The following is a 20,090-nucleotide window of genomic DNA, read 5'->3' as shown; positions in this document are numbered from 1 at the left end:
TTTTCAAACCTCAATGCAAAGTCACAGAATATTTCTGTTTTGCAAGAGAACTTTATGCAACACAGAAGCTTCCAGCTGACCTCTCATTGGAAAAGATTAATCTGAAATGCAATGAAATGTTAAGAAAAACATAGGGTAAAAAAATAAAACAAAACTCATATGTCTTCTAACCAATTAATATGTTCAACAAACATGCCCATACACTGACAGCAGTATTTGATAATACATATTTTTGTACAAAGATGTTTTAAAGATAAAATATGTAACATTGTGTAATGTTACATATTGTAAAATATGTAGACTACACATTCTCATTGTAGAATATAGCTTTAACAGATGTAGATCTTCAGTTGGCTTTGATGATACAGACCCCTGATTTTGAGCTGAAAATTTTATTACCCCTTTAGGAGAAAAAACTCTATCAATTATTACATATTTTAATTAACAAATGGCAAGAAAATTAGCTTTTATCTATTGTTGCCTACATAATATATAAGCCTGTTGGCTTATAAAGCCTGAAATGCTTACTCAAACCCTTTTAAAGTTTACTGACTTCTGAACTAGAAAGTTTCTGAGTCCATTTTTAAAAATGTAGCAAAACAGGAAATTAGAACATACAACTAAAATCAGTGTGTACTTGAAGTGTTTTTAGTAAAATTTTTATTACATATAGTAAACACACTTAGTTCATGATATAATATAGTTCTTGATAGAACTGTGGTTAAATAAATTTGGTAAGCTGTCAGCTTGTAGTCAATGGGATCAAGCCGAAGCTTTTACACTGCCTTAAGTTACTTTACTCAGTGAATAACTTAATGCCTCCCACCCGTTACATTTTCTTGTTTTTGTGTTTACCTATTAAAAAACTCATGGACATAACAAATTAATACTCTCATCTCAATTGTAAGCGTGATTACAAATATTTTTACCTATAAGAAACACTAAAAATTCTTTTGATTTAATAATTACAAATGGAAAGAAAATGATTTTCTAAATGTGTCACACTGGATTAATGCTTTTTTTCCCAATTACATAAGACATGTTAGTCCATAAAAACAACCTGGTGTTCGACTCCCTGGAACTTTCATGTATAGTTGAACAGTATTCATGCCCAGAATGGTATGACCAAGGTGGCTTAGAAGATTTCCTGCTGATACCACCCGAACAAAAGCAGGAAGTTTAGTCAGCTCATGTAACTGCAACTTCCACCTGAAATAAAGCAACAGATCAAAAGTGTAATTTTGGTAAAATATTTAAGAGAATTAACTATATCTCAACAATCTCATGGTCTAATCAGAAAATATTTAAATCTCTAAGTCTTATAGTTTTAAGGTAAAGAACAATGTGGTGTTAAAAAAGTTCTAAAACATTGAGGTAATTGTATTCAAACCAAAAATTTGTCATAATCTTGTAAATGAAAGAGAATTTTTATTTTTAAATCTGTAAAATTAATGTTTGACACTCTTCATTAGGAAAAATCTAATCCAAAACTTCAAAATATTTCAGAATGCTGATATTTGTCACCAACAAATAAAATCAATAGGGCTAAAAACAAAAAACAAGCAAACAAAAAATCCCAATCAATCAGGTAATTACCAATCCTGCAATCCTATTTTTACATCATAAAAGAGAATGGGGGACTTACTTTTTGTCATCAGAGAGGTCAATGTTAGTCCCAACCTTAATGGTTTTAAAAGGTCCTTTCCTTCTCTTTCCAGAACTTAAAAAAAAATAAAATTACATTAAATCCATGACTACTGGGTGGAAATACTGAGTGAACACTAAAAGTTACTCACAAATCTGATGATGTGGATTCATTATCTGAACACTCTTTATGTTGCATTCTTTTCTCATTTTCTTCCTATAGAATAAACAAACATTCATGCATAGTATTGTTATATGCTATTGTTTAATTACACAGGACTGAAACAGACCTACCTTCAAAACTAAATTTCTAAAACCACAATTCATAAAAAGTATCTTCAGTGTCCACATTCAATAATACATCAAAAACAGTCAGGCCAAACATCATGATATTCAACCTCTTCCAACCACAAAATAAGCATTGTAAAAATTACTTATGCAAATAGAAAAACACTTACCTATTGTGGCCAACAGATATTCAACATGTAAATGTAGTTCATTTTAAATAATGTAAAAAGAATTTGAGAGAAAAGTAAAAATAATAAAACAAAAAATAATACGTAAAACCTGTGGTGGGGGGAAGTGCAGACAACTGTGCCTGAACAACAGAAGTAACCAAAAAAAAAAAAAGAAATAACAAAACAGAACATAACGCCTGACAATATTTTAGGAAGAAGAATTTTTCTATGTGCATATCTTAAGAAACAGATTTTATTCTCTTTTTTCAAAAACAAAGAACACAGTATGTTTTCCTCACTGACATTCTTCTCTAAGAATGAAATCTGTAGTTTTAAAATTTTTGCCTATGTGAGAATTTTTCACATATTTGAGAAGTAAATTTAAAAAAATACAGCAAGATTAGGGGAACTAAGCATCAAAGGTACTAGTAAATGTCAAGTAGCAAAGCAAAAGCACATGTTCTACAAAGGGAGGACTATGTTTTCATGCAAATATAAATTTACATAGCTAAAACATATAAAATAAAAAATAAAAATTTTCTACTAGTAATTATTATTTTCTTTAGTAATCTGACCTTGCCTGTGTGGATCATATTAATAAAACTTATTAATTCTTATCATATAAGAATTTAAAGAAGTTTTTAGCAGTCTAAGTTTCTGACACAATAAATTCTATATAAAAATGAAACATTTACATAGCACTACTAAAATATTAAGTGCTGAATAAGAATATGTGAATAAAAAATCTTTTGACAAAGCTGCCAATATAATTCAAGAAGAGTATGAAATTGAGACAACTAGGAATTCGTATTTTTAAATGAAGATGGAAATTCCAGGATAGCAACAGATTAGATGGAATTTACACTAACCTCCTCCCAGAATCAAACAGGAATTGCAAATAAATTGTAGAACAATCATGCTATAAGACAACTAAAGCCTATCTGAACTGAGGTCTTAAAACTAAGGATTTACAGAGGCCACATTGAGACTGATATCATCTTTCTTGGGAAGAGCATTCCTCTCCTTTTAACATCAGTCTGGGAATAAGAAATAGCCCCATCAGCTGGAATCACTTTGGCAACACCCTGTGGAGTTTATGACCTTCTTCAGAGTGCAACTGAAGGCAGGTTTAGTAAGAGAACCTAACAGATACCTGGCACACAAAGGCAGACTTTGGGGTGCCTTGAGACTCCTGCTGAACAGCCTCCTGGACCCAGTCCTGGTAAAAGGTAACCATGGCACACAGCTTGTTCCTTGTAACAGTATATGAAGGCAGTGACAGCTACAAATTGTGGATTGCTGATAGCTCCAAATAGGTGGCCCAGGGCCAGATATAGGAGAAAGTTGCCTGACATTGGGTTATACCAGAGTGCCTCTCAAGAGGCCCAGAACCAACACATTCAGTGTCCAGTTTCAGACAAGAACAGAGCAGGATCCAATTAATTTCAGAAGTGGCAAACCAATGGGAGATTTCTGCAAGCGCCACTCCTTGCTCAGGTGAATTCCACTTCATGTGATCAGCAGTTTGCACAGTGTGTTGGGGTTGAGCCTCACAGTCACTTAGCCTAAGGGATGTTTCCACACACAAAGAGGCCAACAACTATCAAGACTCAATTATATAAGCTCCCAAATAACACACACAAGGGACATCCTGGAGCACCTAGTTCAAGTGATTAAGGAAATTGTGCCACTGGGTGCCATCTGCTCCATAATGCCACTACACACAGGACCAAATGTGAAGACAAAGAAACATGCCCCCAATTAAACAACAGGTGAATTCCATACAAAATGAGCTAAATGAAATGGAGGCAAAGCATTTACCAGTTACAGAAGTCAAACTAATAGTTATAAAAATGCTCAAAAACAGGAAAAGAATGTAGAAACATTAAAGAGGGCCAGTCAAAAATGGAGGTATCTGAAATAAAAAAATACACTGGAATGAATAAACAATAGGTTTCACGAATCAGAGTAATGAATCAGTGATTTGGAAGAGAAGATTAAAAAAAAAAACCCAATCAGAAGAGAAAAAAAGAAAAACAATAAAAAAATAATGAGATCCTTTTCACAGGATATTTGGGATACCATGAAGTGGGACAATACCTGCCTCATATGTGGAAGGAGAAGTGAGTGGGCAAAGGACTAAAAAACTATTTGAAGAAATAACAACTGCCCTCACCAGGTAGCTCAATCAATTACAGTGCCAACCTATTGCCAAGGTTGTACATTTGATCCCCAGTCAGGTGCATACAAGAATCACTCGATGAATACATAAATATGTGTAACAGTAAGTCAATGTTACTCTCCCTTTCTCCTTCACTCTAAAATCAATAAACATTGAAAGAGAAATACTGCTCTGGCTGGTGTGGCTAAGTGGACTGAATGCCAACCTGCAAACCAGATCGCTAGTTCAATTCCCAGTCAGGGCACACACCTGGGTTGCAAGCCAGGTTCCCAGCAGGGGGCATACAATAGGCAACCACACACTGATGTTTCCCTTTCTTTCTCCCATACTTCCCCATTCTCTAATAATAAAATAATAAAATATATATTTAAAAAGGAGTGAAACTCCCCACCAAGATGGAGGCTAGATAGACACACTGTGCCTCCTCCCACAAACAAATAAAAACAACAAAAATTTAGAAACAAAATCACAACTTGTACTGACAGAAAATTGAACTTCATGGATGTCTGACAAGCAAGAAGTTAAAGTAGACACATTCATCCAGACTGGTAAAGGGGCAGTATTGGAATGTCAGGCAGTATCGGGATGTCATAGAGATAAAAAAAAGAAAGCAGTGGCTGGTGGACCCAGAGAGGCAATGATACGTGGAATGCAGCACACAAGGTGGCTTGTATAACATGGTGGTTCCATGTGTACACACAGATAAACCAGGTGAAACTGGGGAGCGAGACTGCCAATTCAGAGCCCCACCTCGGAAAAATAAACCCTCAAAACATCAATTGAAGACACCCGTGGGGGACTTCCGCCAAGATGGAGGCGAAGGTGGAAACACTGTGCCTTCTCCCACAACCAAGTTTGAATACAACAAAGGTTTAATAAACAAAGATGCAGCCAAAGAACAGAAAATTGAACTATACATAAGTCCAACAACAACGAACCAACCATTCAACCAGGACAAGTAAGACGGGCTGATCCAGCGAAGCAGGGTTGGGCAGAAAGGATCCCCCGACCCAGGTGACCCAGGCGACCCAGGCATGCAAGCAGCCGGGGTAGCATTGTGGACCCAGTGAGGGTGCGGACCAGGCTGAGTAAGGTTGCACATTCACAGCAGCAGATAAACCCAGCAAAAGAGTGAGCAGTGAGATAGACCATGGGCCCTGGCGGAGGGAGGAGGCAGAGGGGACCACCACTAATTTCCTTTGACCAAGCACCAACATACAGCGTCACAACACAGCAACTGAGTTGTCCCACTTTGGTGAACATCTACGGCTCTGCTCCTCAGATGTAACAGGCACGAACAATCCAGAATATGGCTCAAGAAGAACTCAAAACCCCAGAGCCGATAACTAAGTGACCGAGAAATAGCGAACCTCTCAGATGCACATTTCAAGACACTGGTGATCAGGATGCTCACAGAACTGGTTGCTTATACTCACAAATTAGAGAACTATATGAAGGCTAAACTAAATGAAATGAAGGGAAATGCACAGGAAACCAATAGTGATGGAAAGGAAACTGGGACTCAAATTAATGGAGTGGACCAGAAGGAAGAAGGAAACATCCAATCAGAACATAATAAAGAAACAAGAGTTCAAATAAATGAGGATAGGCTTAGGAACCTCCAGGACATCTTTAAACACTCCAACATCAGAATTATAGGGGTGCCAGAAGGGAAAGAAAAAGAGCAAGTGGAAAACTTATTTGAACAAATAAAGGAGGACTTCCCCAATCTGGCAAAGGCCATAGACTTCCAGGAAATCCAGGAAGCTCAGAGAGTGCCAAAGAAGTTGGACCCATGAAGGAACACACTAGGCACATCATCATTACATTAGCCAAGATTCAAATTAGAATTCTAGAAGCAGAAAGAGATAAGGGGACAGTCACCTACAAAGGAGTGCCCATCAGATTGTCAGGGATTTCTCAAAATAGACCTTCCAGGCAAGACGGGGCTGGAAAGAAGTATTCCAAGTCATGAAATCCAAAGATCTACATCCAAGACTGCTCTATCCAGCAAAGCTTTCATTTAGAATGGAAGGACAGATAAAGTGCTTCTCAGATAAGGTCAAGTTCAAGGAGTTCATCATCACCGAGCCCTTATGATATGAAATGTTAAAGGGACTTACCTAAGAAAAAGAAGATAAAAATTATGAACAGTGAAAGGACAGCAAACTCACAGTTACTAACAACCACACCTAAAACAAAAGTAAACTAAGAGGACAGCTAGATCAGGAGTGGAACCACAGAAATGGAGATCACATGGAGGGTCAGCAACAGGGGAGTGGGAGGGGGGAGAAGGCACAGAAAATAGCATAGACAGTAGGTAGACAATAGATAGGGGGAGGGCAAGAATAGTAGGGGAAATATAGAATCTAAAGAATTGAGACACGTGGTCATAAACTAAAGGGGGGAATGGTGGGGGAGGAGTGTGCAGGGTGGAGGGGCATGAACAGGGGAATAGAACAACTGTAATGGCATAATCAATAAAATATATTTAAAAAATAATAATCTTAAGACTTCATCACTAGCAAGCCCTTATTATATGAAACGTTAAAGGGACTTATCTAAAAAAGAGAAGTTCAAAAATATGAACAATAAAATGACAACTGTTAACAAGTGAACGGAAAAAATGAAAACTAAAACTAAGGAAACAACTAGAATAGAAAAAGACTCACAGAAATAAACATCACATGGAGGGTTATCGATGGGGAAGGAGTGAGAGAGAATGGGGAAAAGATACAGGGAATAAGTAGTACAAGTGGTAGGTACAAAATAGATAATGGGAGGTTAACAATAGTATGGGAAATGCAGAAGCCAAAGAATTTGTATGTAAGACCCACAGCCATGAAATAAGGTCGGGGGGAATGATGGAAAGCGAGTACAGAGCAGAGAGGAATAAAGGGGAAAAATAACGGGGCAAAAGTAACAACATTATCAAGAAAAAATTCTACATGTAAATGGATTAAAGTCTCCAATCAAAGACATAGGGGAGTGGAATGGATAAGAAAATATGACCAACTTATGCACTGCCAAAGAAGACCCACCTCAGAATAAAAACCTACAGAGACTGAAAGTGAAGGGTTGGGTAAAAATATACCAAGGAAACAGAGAAAAATAAGCTGGGGTACCAATACTTAAATTAGAGAAAATAGATTTCAAAAGAAAGGACATAAAAAGAGACAAACTTCACCATATAAAGAGAAGAATCCTTCAAGAAGAGATAAATGTTGTAAACATATACACATCCAACATAGAGTACCCAAATGTACAAGTAAAGTCTTGGAGGACTTCAAGAAGCATATAGAGAGCAACGCATTTGTACTTAGGGATTTCAACACCCAACTGTCAACAATGGATAGATGTTCCAAACAATGAATCAATGATACTGTTCCACTGAATGACACTCTAGATCAAATGCACTTAACTGACATACACAAAAACTTTCACACCAAGGAAGCAAAATACACATTCCTTTCAAAGCGCATGGAACATTCTCAAAGACAAACCACATGATCAGAAACAAAACAAGCCTCAACAGATCCAAGAAATTTGAAATCATATCAAGGATTTTCTTGGATTGCAATAGCTTGAAACTAGATACCAACCTCAAGAAATAAAAATAAGAAACAGTCAAATTCATGGAGACTGAATAATGCGCTATTAAGCAATGAATGGGATAACAATGACATCAAGGAAGAAATAAAAATGTTTCTGAAAACAAATGAAAATGAACACACAATAGCTCAAAAACTATGGGATGCTGCAAAGGCAGTTACAAGAGGAAAACTCATACCAATATAGGCCTGTCTAAAAAAGACAGAAAAATTTCAAATAAACAACCTAACCCAACAATTATAAGAATTGGGAGGAAAAGAACAAATGAAGCCCACAATGGGCAGAAAGAAGGAAAAAACAAGACCAGTGAAGAAGTAAGTAACACAGAGACTAAAAGAATAATTCAAATGATTAATAATTTCATGAACTGATTCTTTGGAAGGCAGTGACGCTCACCACTCTTAACACCAATGCCCAGTGGTTCTTTGAAAAGATAAACCAGAAAAAGCTTTTGATAAGGTACAGCACATATTTAGGATAAAAACACTCAGCAAAGTGGGAACAGAGGGAACATTCCTCAACATAATAAAGGCCATATAGGAGAGACCCACAGCCTCCTATATCACACAGGTCCAATATCATACTCAGTGGGCAACAATTAAAACCTTTTCCACGAAGATCAGGAACAAGACAAGGCTATCCACTTTCACCACTTCTATTCGATATAGTGTTGGAAGTTTTAGCCACAGTGATCAGAAAAGAAAAAAAAAAGGCATCCAAATCGGAAAGGAGAATACAAATCTGTCATTATTTGCCGATGACATGATAGTGTACATGGAAAATCCTATAGATTCTACAAAAAAACTGCTCAAACTAATAAATGCATTTGGCAAAATAGCAGGATACAAAGTCAATATCCATAAATCAAGGCATTTTTGAATACTAACAACAAAACAACAGAAGCAGAAATCAAGAAAAAATCCCATTTGATATAGCAATAAAATAAAATAAAATAAAATACCTAGGAATAAACCTAACCAAGGACGTAAAACACCTGTATGCAGAAAACTACACAACACTGAAGAAAGAAATCAAGGAAGACACAAACAAATGGAAACATATACCATGTTCAAGGACTGGAGGAATTAACATCATCAAAATGTCCATACTACCCAGAAATGGACAAATTTCTAGCAAAATATAATCTTCCAAAACTCAGTGAAAAAGAAGCAGAAAACCTGAACAGGCCAATAACAGCAAATGAAATTGAAGCAGTAATCAAAACACTCCCATTACACAAAAGCCCTGGACCAGATGATTTCACAGAAGAATTCTACAAACCTTTAAGGAAGAGCTAACCCCTATTCTTCACAGACTATTCCAAAAAATCCAAAAGGAGGGAAAACTCCCCAATTCTTTTTATGGAGCCAGCACCACCCTAATTACAAAGCCAGATAGAGACACAACAAAGAAAGAAAATTACAGGCCAATATCACCGATGACCATAGACGCTAAAATCCTCAATAAAATATTAGCAAATCACATCCAACAATACATGAAAAAGATCACATACCATGACCATTGGGATTCATCCCAGGGATGCAAGTATGGTTCCATATAGGCAAATCAATAAATGTAATTCACGATATAAAGAAAAGCAAAGACAAAAACCACATGGTCATATCAATAGATGCAGAAAAAGCTTTTGATAAGGTTCAACACCCATTTATGAGAAAGGTACTCAGAAAAATGGGAATAGAGGGAGCATTCCTCAACATAATAAAGGCCATATATGAAAGCCAACATCATACTCAATGGGCAAAAACTAAAAGCTTTTCCACTAAGATCAGGAACAAGACAAGGTTGCCCACTTTCACCACTTCTATTCAATATAGTATTAGAACTTCTGGCCACAGCAATCAGACAAGAAAAGGAAATAAAAGGCATCCAAATCGGAAAGGAGGAAACAAAACTGGCATTGTTTGCAGATGACATAATAGCGTACATGGAAAACCCTATACCCTCTACCAAAAAAGAACTGGAACTAATAAATGAATTTGGCAAAACAGCGGGATACAAAGTCAATATCCAGAAATCAAAGGCATTTTTGTATACCAACAATGAAGCAGCAGAAGTAGAAATCAAGAAAAAAATCCCATTCGATATAGCAAAAACAAAAATAAAATATCTGGGAATAAACCTAACCAAGGAGGTAAAAGACCTATATGCAGAAAACTACACAATACTGAACAAAGAAATCAAGGAAGACACAAATAAATGGAAACATATACCGCGTTCATGGATTGGAAGAATTAACATCATCAAAATGTCCATACTACCCAAAGCAATTTACAGATTCAATGCAGTACCAATTAAAGTACCAATGGCATATTTCACAGACATAGAACAAACACTTCAAAAATTTATATGGAACCATAAAGAGCCCGAATAGCAGTTGCAATTTTGAGAAACAACAAAGTAGGAGGGATCACAATACCTGATATCAAACTGTATTACAAGGCCACTGTAATGAAAACAGCCTGCTTCTGGCAAAAAAACAGGCACATAGACCAATGGAATAGAACAGAGAGTCCGGAAATAAACCCAAATCTCTACTTAATTAATATTTGACAAAAGTGGCAATAACATAAAATGTAGTAAAGACAGCTTTTTCAACAAATGGTGTTGGGAGAACTGGACAGCTACATGCAAAAAAATGAAACTTGAGCACCAACTTACACCATACATCAAAATTAATTCAAGGTGGATAAAAGACTTATATATAAGCTGGGAAACCATTAAAGCCCTAGTGGAGAGCATTGGCAGGAAAATCTCAGATATTCCACGCAGCAATATTTTTACTGATACATCCCCTACAGCAAGGGATATAAAGGAAAGAATAAACAAATGGGATCTCATCAAAATTAAAAGCTTCTGCATGGCTAAGGAAAACAGTATCAAGATACAAAGAGAAGCAACTGTTTGGGAAAACATATTTGCCAGTGATACCTCAGACAAAGGTTTAATCTCCAAAATATACAAAGAACTCACTCAACTCCACTCAAAGAAGACAAGCAACCCGATTATAAAATGGGCAAAGGACTTGAACAGACATTTCTCCAAGGAGGACATACAGAGGATCCAGTGACACATGAAAAGATGCTCGATATCACTAGCTATCAGAGAGATGCAAATTAAAACCACAATGAGATACCACTTAACACCAGTCAGAATGGCTATCATAAAGAAACAAATAACAAGTGCTGGAGAGGTTGTGGGGAAAAGGGAACCCTAGTTCACTGTTGGTGGGATTGGAGGTTGGTACAACCACTATGGAAAATAGTATGGAATTTTCTAAGAAAACTAAAAATGAACGTGCCTTTTGACCCAGCAATTCCACTCTTAGGAGTATATCCTAAGAGAACCCTGAAACACCAATCCAAAAGAACCTATGCACCCCAATGTTCATAGCAGCACAATTCACGATAGCCAAGAGTTGGAAGCAATCTTGATGCCCAGTGGTCAATGACTGGATCAGAAAACTATCGTGCATTTACACAATGGAATTCTATACTGCAGAAAGGAAGAAGGAACTACTACCCTTTGCAACATCATGGATGGAACTGGAAAGCATTATGCTGAGTGAAATAAGCCAGGCAGTGAAAGACAAATACCATATGATACCACCATTAACAGGGATCTAAACAAAACAAACAAGCAAGCAAAATATGACCAATGACAGTGAAATACGGAACAGGCTGACAGGATCCAGAAGGGAGAGGGGAGAGAATCATATAGGAAAAGGGGATGGACTCACATGAACAAGTATAAAGGACACATGGACAATAACTAAGGGTGGGGGGAGGAAATGGGAGGAAGGCGGGGAGCATGGGGTGGGGGGCGGGCAGAGTTGGGAATATAAGACAGAAAGCTGTACTTGAACAAGAATTAAATAAATAAATTATTTTTAAAAAATGTCCATACTACCTAAAGAGATTTATAGATTCAATGTAATACCTATTAAAGTACCAACAGCATAGTTCACAGATATAGAACAAACACCTCAAAAATTTACATGGAACCACAGATGACCCCAAATAGCTGCTGCAATTTTGACAAAGAAAAAGCCAAGTAGAAGGGATCACAATACCCAACACCAAACTGTATTACAAGGCCACTGTAATCAAAACAGCCTGGTACTGGCATAAAAACAGGCACATAGATCAATGGAACAAACAGAAAACCCAGAAATAAACCCAAGTCTCCACAGTCAATTAATATTCAACACAGGGAGCAGCAACATAAAATGGAGTAAAAATAGCCTCTTCAACAAATGGTGTTGGGAGAACTGGACAGCTATGTGCAAAAAAATGAAACTTGAGCACCAACTTACACCATACACCAAAATAAATTCAAGGTGGATAAAAGAGTTAAATATAAGCCATGGCACCATTAAAGTCCTAGAGGAGAACACTGACAGGAAAATCTCAGATAATTCATGCAGCAACATTTTTACTAATATGTCCCCTAGAGCAAGGGATATAAAGGGAAGAATAAACAAATGGGATCTCATTAAAATTAAAAGCTTCTGCACAGCTAAAGAAATCAGTATTGAAATAAAAAGGGTACCAATCATATGGGAAAACATATTTGCCAATATACCTCAGATAAGGATTCAATCTCCAAAATATATGAAGGACTCACACAACTCCACTCTAAGAAGATAAACAACCCAATTAAAAAGTGGCCAAAGGACTTCAACAGACACTTCTCCAAAGGGGACATACAGAGGATCCAGAGACACATGGAAAGATGATCAATATCACTAGCTATCAGAGAGATGCAAATTAAAACCCAGTGAGATACCACTTCACACCATAGGGAATGGTCATCATAAAGAAAACAACAAACGATAAGTGTTGGAGAGGTTGTGGAGAAAAGTGAACCTTAATATACTGTTGGTAATATTGCAGACTGGTACAACTACTGTGGAAAACAGTATGAAATTTCTCTGAAAACTAAAAATGGATCTGCTTTTTGACCCAGCAATTTAACTGCTGGGATTATATCCTAAGAACCCTGAAACACCAATCCAAAAGAACCTATGCACCCCAATGTTCATAGCATCACAATTTAGAATAGCCAAGTGCTGGAAGCAACCTACGTGCCCGTCAGTAAATGAATGGATCCAGAAACTATGGTACATTTACACAATGGAATTCTATGCTGCAGAAAGAAAGAAGGAGCTCCTACTCTTTACAACAGCATGGATGGAACTGGAAAGCATTATGCTGAGTGAAATAAGGCAGGCGGTGAAAGACAAATACCATATGATCTCACCTTTAACAGGAACCTAATCAACAAAGCAAACAAGCAAGCAAAATATAAACAAAGACACTGAAATACGGAACAGGCTGACAGAGACCAGAGGGGAGAGAATTTCGGGGGAAAAGGGGAAGGACTGACATGAACAAGTATAAAAGACACGTGGATAATAACTAAGGTAGGGGGTGGATATGGGAGGGAGCACTGGGAGGGGTGGGCTCGGATGGGAGTAAAAGACAGAAAACTGTACTTGAACATCAAACAAGAAAAAAGAAAGAAAGAAAAGAAAAGATAAACCACATAACAAGAGTCAAAAAGCAAAAAAGATAGAGGGCCAAAATAAACAATATCAGAAATGAAAAAAGAGAGATTTTAACTGATACAATAGAAATACAAAGGAATGTGAGAAATTACTCTGAACAACTATTTAACAAGAAATTTGAAAATGTGGGTGAAATGGACAAATTTCTAAAAAAATGTAATCTTCCAAAACCAAGTCAGAGAAAAGAAAAATGCAGGAATCATCAACCAGTAGAGCTAGAGAAATTGAAGCAGTAAATCAAAAATCTCCCAGCACACAAAAGCCCTCAACTGGGTAGGTTCACAGAAGAATTTTACAAAACATCTAGCGAAGAGGTAATTCTTACAAAGCTCAAACAATTTTAAAAATCCAAAGAGAGGGTGGATTCCCAAAAGATTTTTTATAAGGAGGCACCATCCTCATCTCCAAACCACATAAAGACACAAAAAAGGAAGAAAATTACAGACCAATATCACTGAGGAATACAAACACTAAGATCTTCAACAAAAGACTGGCAAATAACATCCAGCAAGACATTAAAAAGATCATGCACCGTGACCAAGTGGGATGCATCTCAGGGATGCAAGGATGGTACAGTATCCACAAATCAGTAATCATAAAACATGAGAAACAAAACAAAATAACAAAAATCATATGATCATTTCAACAGAGGAAAAACCATTTGATAAGATACAGTACCCATTTATGATTAAAACACTCATCCAAGATGGAATAGAGGGAGCATTCCTCCAGCATAATAAAGGCCACCTATGAGAGACCTACAGGCCACATCACAGTCAGGGGACAAAACCTTAGAGCTGTCCTAAGGAGATCAGGAACTAAACAAGAATGCCAGCTGTCATTATTCCTATTCAACATATTAGTGGCAGTCAGACAGGAAGAAGAAATAAAAGGCACACAAATTAGAAAGAAGGAAGCAAAACTCTCATTCTTTGCATGTGACAGGTTAGTGTACCTAGAATATCCCAAAGACTCCCCCCACAACTGCTCAAACACATAAGTGAAATTGGCAAAACAGTGGCATGCACAGTCATTATTCTGGAATTTTGACAAAGAAATGTTTATATACCCACAACAACAGATTGCAAAAAGAAATCAGAATTAAATCCCATTTGATATTACAACAACAAAAAGAAATTACCTAGAAAACCTAAACCAAGGAGGTGAAAGATACATGCTCAGAAAACTATACAGACAATGAAGAAAGAAATTCAGGAAGACATACACACAAAGAGAAGTAATCTCATTGAACTGTCCATACCAAACAAAGCCATTTATATATTCAATGCCATACCTATTAAAGTACCAATAGGATATTTCACAGATTAGAACCAACTTCTAAAACTTATATGGAACCGTAAGTGACCCTGAATAGATGCAGGAATTTTGAGAAAGAAAAGCAAAGTAGGAGGAATCACAATACAGGATATCAAACTGTATCACAAGGCCACTGTCACTGAAGCCTCGTACTTGCATAAAAGAAAGACAGAAAGACCCATGGAAAAAAACAGAGAGGGGGAAATACACTCACGTCTCCACTTTCCGTTTTTTTTCCAAAGAGAGGGGTAGTGGCATAAAGTGGCATCAAAATAGCCTCTTCAACAAAGGGTGTTGGGAGAGGTGGACAGCTCCATGCAAAACCAAAAATGAAATGTGAACACCAACTTACACCACACACTAAAATAAATTCAAGGTGGAAGGGAGAGTTAAATATAAGCCATAACACTATGGAAGTCCTGCAAGGAGAACACAGGCAGAAAAATCTCAGATATTCCACACAGACAATATTCAGTGAAATGTCCCTTTCAGCAAGGGGCATAAAGGAAAGAAGCCAATGTGATCTCATCCAAAGAAAATCTTCCGCATGGCTAAGGAACACTGAATTAAATTGAAAAGAGAACCTGCTATATAGGAAAATATATTTGCCAATGATACCTCAGACAAGGATTTGATCTCCAACATATATGAACAACTCACACAAGTCCACTGTAGGGTGACAAATAACAAAACAACTGAAAATAGGGAATGGACCTGGACACTTCTTGAAGAAGGCCCTACAGAGATTCCACAGACAAATGAAAAACTGCTCAGCTTCACCAACCATCATAGAGATACAAATGATAACTACAGTGAGATACCTCTGCGCATGGGTCAGAATGGCAGTCATAAACACATAAACAGAAAACAAGTGATGGAGACGATGTGGACAAAAGAGAACCCTAGAACATGTTTGGTAGGATTGCAGACTGGTGCAACCATTGTGTAAAGCAATATGGAATTTCCTCACAAAACCAAGAATACAACCAACTTCCTTTTTACCCATAAATTCCTCTGCTATGATTAAATCCTAAGAAGTCTGAAACATCTATCCTAAAGAACCTATGCACCAGATGGTTCCTAGTAGCAAGATTTCCAATAGGCAAGTGTTTCAAGCGACCTAGGAGCCCATCAGTAAACGAATGGATCAAAACCAGTGGTACATTTACACAAGGAATTCTAGGCAGCGGAAAGAAGGAGCTTATTCCCTTTGTGACAACATGGATGGGACTGGAAAACATTATGCTACATGAAATAAGCCAGGCAGTGAAAGACAAGGACCATATGAACTTGCCTATGACAGGAACCTAAATAACAACACAAACAAGCAAAATAGAACTAAATACACTGAAATAGAGTACAGGCTGAAAGTGAGCAGAGGGGATGAAATTTCAGGGGCAAAGTGTTTACAGGAATGAGTAAAAAGGACACATGGACAGAAACTAGAAGGTGTGGAAATGGGATGGAGCTGGGGAGGAATGTGGGCGGAGTTGTGCTGGGATGGGAATAAAAGACAGAAAACTACCTGGAAATCAATGCAAATTAAAAAATATAATAAAATAAACTAAAGATAAGACACACAGAAAATATGCATAGAACAGGAATAGAAAGAGCAAACAATAACATTGTAAATACATATGTTCCCAAAGTAGAATCTCCCAAACACAGAAGGAAAATCTAGAAGGAATTCAAGAAAGAGATCGACAGCAACACAATTACAGTTGGGGATTTAACACCCCAATGTCAAATGGACAAACCTTCCAAACAAAATTGCAACCGAGATATCGTGGCATTGAATATGTCTCAAGATCAAATGGACTCAACTCACATAGACAGAGAGCGCATTTCTTCCCAAAGTAGAGAAGTACACCTTCTTCTCAAATGCACATAAATATTTTCAAACAAAGACCACATGATGAGACACAAAGTAAGCCTCAACAAATTCCAGAAAATTGAAATCCTATCAAGCATTTTCTCTGACCACAAGGGACAGAAAGTAGAAACCAATCTGAAGGAAAGAGCCCTCAAACACTCAAAATCGTGGTGATTGATAGCACGCTATTAAACAATGAATAGGTCCAGAATGACATTAAGGAAGAAATCAAACAGTTTCTGGAAACAAATAAGGAGCCCTCAAACACTCAAAATCATGGCGATTTAATAGCATAAACAATGAAAAGGTCAGGAATGAAATTAAAGAAAAAATCAAGGAGTTTCTGAAAACAAATGAAAATGGACTCACAGCAATCCAAAAATTATGGGGCACAGCGAAGGAAGCCACAAGAGGGAAGTTCTAGCAAGAAATGCCCACAGAGAAGATAGAAACATTTCAAAGAGAAAATCTGACTTGTGCCTGCCAGAACTTCAAGAACAACAACAAAGACTGCTCAGAGCAAATCGAAGGAAGGAAGTAACCCAAATCAGAGCACACTTAAAGAATGTAGAGACTAAACACACAGTTCTAGGGTTCAACAAATCCAGGAGCTGGTTCTTTGAAAGACAAACAAAATGGACAAGCCTTTAAGCAGACTCATCAAGAAACCAAGAGACAACCCAAATACACACAATCAGAAACAAAACTCAAGACATTGAAACTTATAGCCTAGAAACACAAAGGATTCTATGATATTATCATGAAGAGCTATAGGCCACAAAACTTGAAATCCTGGGGGAAATGACAGATTTCTGGAAAATGTGTTCTTCCAAAGCTCAGTGAAGAAGCAGCAGAAAGACTGAACAGACAAATAACAGCCAAGAAGATCAAAGCAGTAATGTAAAAGCTTTGGACACAAGCCCTGGGCTACACGGTACAATTATGGTATTTCACTCAATTTCTGGCTATAAGACCTAAAATTAAAAGCAGGTATTACAACAGTTTTGTACACCAATTTTCATAGCTGTATCAGTCAAAAAGCCAAAAAGTGGAAATAATATAAATACTTATCAATAGATGAAGGTAACAAAATATGTTATATACTCAATAATGGAGTACCTTTTCGCTTTAAAAATAAACTGTAAAAAATGCCACAAAAATGCATAAACTTGGAAGACACCAAATGAAATAAAATAACACACAAAAACAAATACCATTTGATTTCACTTGTTTTCAAAGAAGGGAGGGTGGTGATGTTTCCTGTTGAAGTTTCTTTCAGATGAAACAAAGTAAAAACATTTTTTCACTGACTAAAAGAAGATGAGAACTACTCACATAATTTTCTTCATATTAAAATCGTTCTTCAAGTTCCAGTTAACTATTTTTAATGTTAAATAAAAACATTTATTTAAAATGTTCTAAATAAAAACATTTCAAAAGTAGAGGGTAGTAAGTTTCTCTATTAACAATAGTTATAAACTATTGGTTTAAATTTTTAAAAACTTTAATAATTTGTATGTTACAGCATTTATAAAACCTAATTACATAAAGTAAACAGATTGTTAAAAAAGAAAAATAATATCCAGGAAATAAACACTTACTCTCAATGATTCCTGGAAGGAGGAAGCCTGGTACTGTGCATACTTAGCAATTGTCGTATGAGATCTATTACTTTCACAGCGCCAGATTTTCTTTGTTCCCGTGGGATCCCAGTTTTCATCAGCTGGTTGCAACAATTGTGTCCTTACCTCTACCACATGTTCATTGTTCGCTTCTACCAAAGTTTTGGTAGAGAAAAGTCCAAGGTCTTCATAAATAAATAAATAACATTAATTAATAAAATTAAATTTGATACAATGAACATTTCAAAGGCACTTTTAAAAGAAAATGGATTTTTACCACATTTTCATAGCAGCCCCTTGAAGCACCAGATCTATTCATCATGAAGTGTAACAAGGAATGAGAGAATTTATAAAGTGGATCTAATTTCACAAGTATTTTATATACAAAAGGATCTTGGTTATCTTAACCCAGTCATGCTGCGTAATAACACTAAATTAAAATAAAAATTTAACTATAAATTTGCTAGTCATCAGTATTGATGGCATGTATTAACATTGTGAAAAAGAACATTAAAAACTCAAAAATTGAAAAAACATTAATAGCTTTCTGCCCAGGTTTTTAAAGAAAATATTTAAGACACCTTTACCTAATTTAAGAGCTCCAGCAAGGCCACGTATAACTGTAACAGGGTTTTTAGGATTTGTACAAAATTGGTGTAATGGAGGAAAGAAAGCATCACGCTTATTTTCCAACTGTAAAATTAAAATGCTTTGTTAGATCTCAAAAAAGATGAACTATTACACCACAAACTTGTATTTACTTTTCATTAAACAAACATTTTAGCATCTGCAAAAGACACAACTACTATATAAATTTCCCCATTAGACAAATATTTTAAATTTGATAATTCTTGAAATGATGTTACTAACCACTTAAAGCAAAATATTTACAAATATACTTAAGTATTTTAGCATTCAAAAATATTTCATGAGCGTATTTTCAACTATAATTCCATAATTTTTGTATAAAAAAGTGAGAAAAGTAAAATTTTAAGTTCAATGATATTAAGAGTATTATCAAAATACAAAATGATTCACTATGATCCATAAAAGAGGAGTCTGCATTTTGTATTTTTTGTTCCAAAATTTAGTTTGAAAGATTTATTTTCATCTAATTGTCAGAACCTTCCTATCCTTAAGGGATCAATAAATTCTAGCCCATTAAAATATTTAAAATCACAACCGAAAACACAAAAAGCAAGTCTCTAAAATCACCTCATCTGTAAAATCATTCTAAATACTTAATCTTTAATTTTTAACGCAAATTTTTTTTCTTAACTTGTGTACTAAGGATTGATAACAAACACTCTAGGAAAAAAACTCTGAGAAATAATTTAAATTTAACTCATTATCAACTTTTTATATCAAATGCTTAAATTTCTGAAAATTAAAAACAGCACTCAGACTCAAATTTAAAATTAAGCACACTTACATTTATTTTAAAGTATCTCACCACATGTACCCACCAATTTTATATTCTCTACCACGCCTTTTTAAAGCTACAAATTTTTTTTTAAATTTACTGATTTTAGAGGGAGGAAGGTAGGGAAGGGAGAGATATTTTTCCACTTATTTATGCATTCAACGGTTGTTTTGTGTACATGCCCTGACCAGGGACTAAATCTACAATCTTGGTGGAAGGAGATGATGGTCTAACGAACTAAACTTCCTGGCCAAGATCGAAATGTTATTTTTTTTTAATCAATAAAATATATGGCCCTGGCTGGTGTAGCTCAGTGGATTGAGCATGGGCCTGTGAAGCAAAGGGTCACTGGTTTGATTTCCAGTGAGGGCA

The 20,090-nt window shown here is 36.2% G+C and overlaps 1 protein-coding gene across 5 annotated transcripts in view; it reads right to left on the bottom strand.

Moving 5' to 3' along the window:
• Window positions 1-686: 686 nt before the first annotated feature.
• Window positions 687-20,090, bottom strand: part of LOC119000751 (lysine-specific demethylase 6A-like) — a 209,031-nt gene continuing 189,627 nt past the window's right edge. For all 5 annotated transcript variants that reach the window (XM_037065878.1, XM_037065882.1, XM_037065880.1 and 2 more), the window contains 5 exons: window positions 18,883-18,988; window positions 18,275-18,480; window positions 1,797-1,861; window positions 1,646-1,720; window positions 687-1,209 (listed from right to left, as the gene is read on the bottom strand). In XM_037065878.1, the coding sequence (XP_036921773.1) occupies window positions 1,029-1,209; window positions 1,646-1,720; window positions 1,797-1,861; window positions 18,275-18,480; window positions 18,883-18,988 (633 nt within the window). In that variant the 3' untranslated portion in view covers window positions 687-1,028. The remainder of the gene's footprint in view (window positions 1,210-1,645; window positions 1,721-1,796; window positions 1,862-18,274; window positions 18,481-18,882; window positions 18,989-20,090) is intronic.

Source organism: Sturnira hondurensis, unplaced genomic scaffold (assembly GCF_014824575.4).
Source record: "Sturnira hondurensis isolate 20B ecotype Veracruz unplaced genomic scaffold, ASM1482457v3 Scaffold0016273, whole genome shotgun sequence".
NCBI lineage: Eukaryota > Metazoa > Chordata > Mammalia > Chiroptera > Phyllostomidae > Sturnira > Sturnira hondurensis.
The sequence above is the reverse complement of the archived record's forward strand: the minus strand, read 5'-3'. Positions and strand labels throughout refer to the sequence as shown.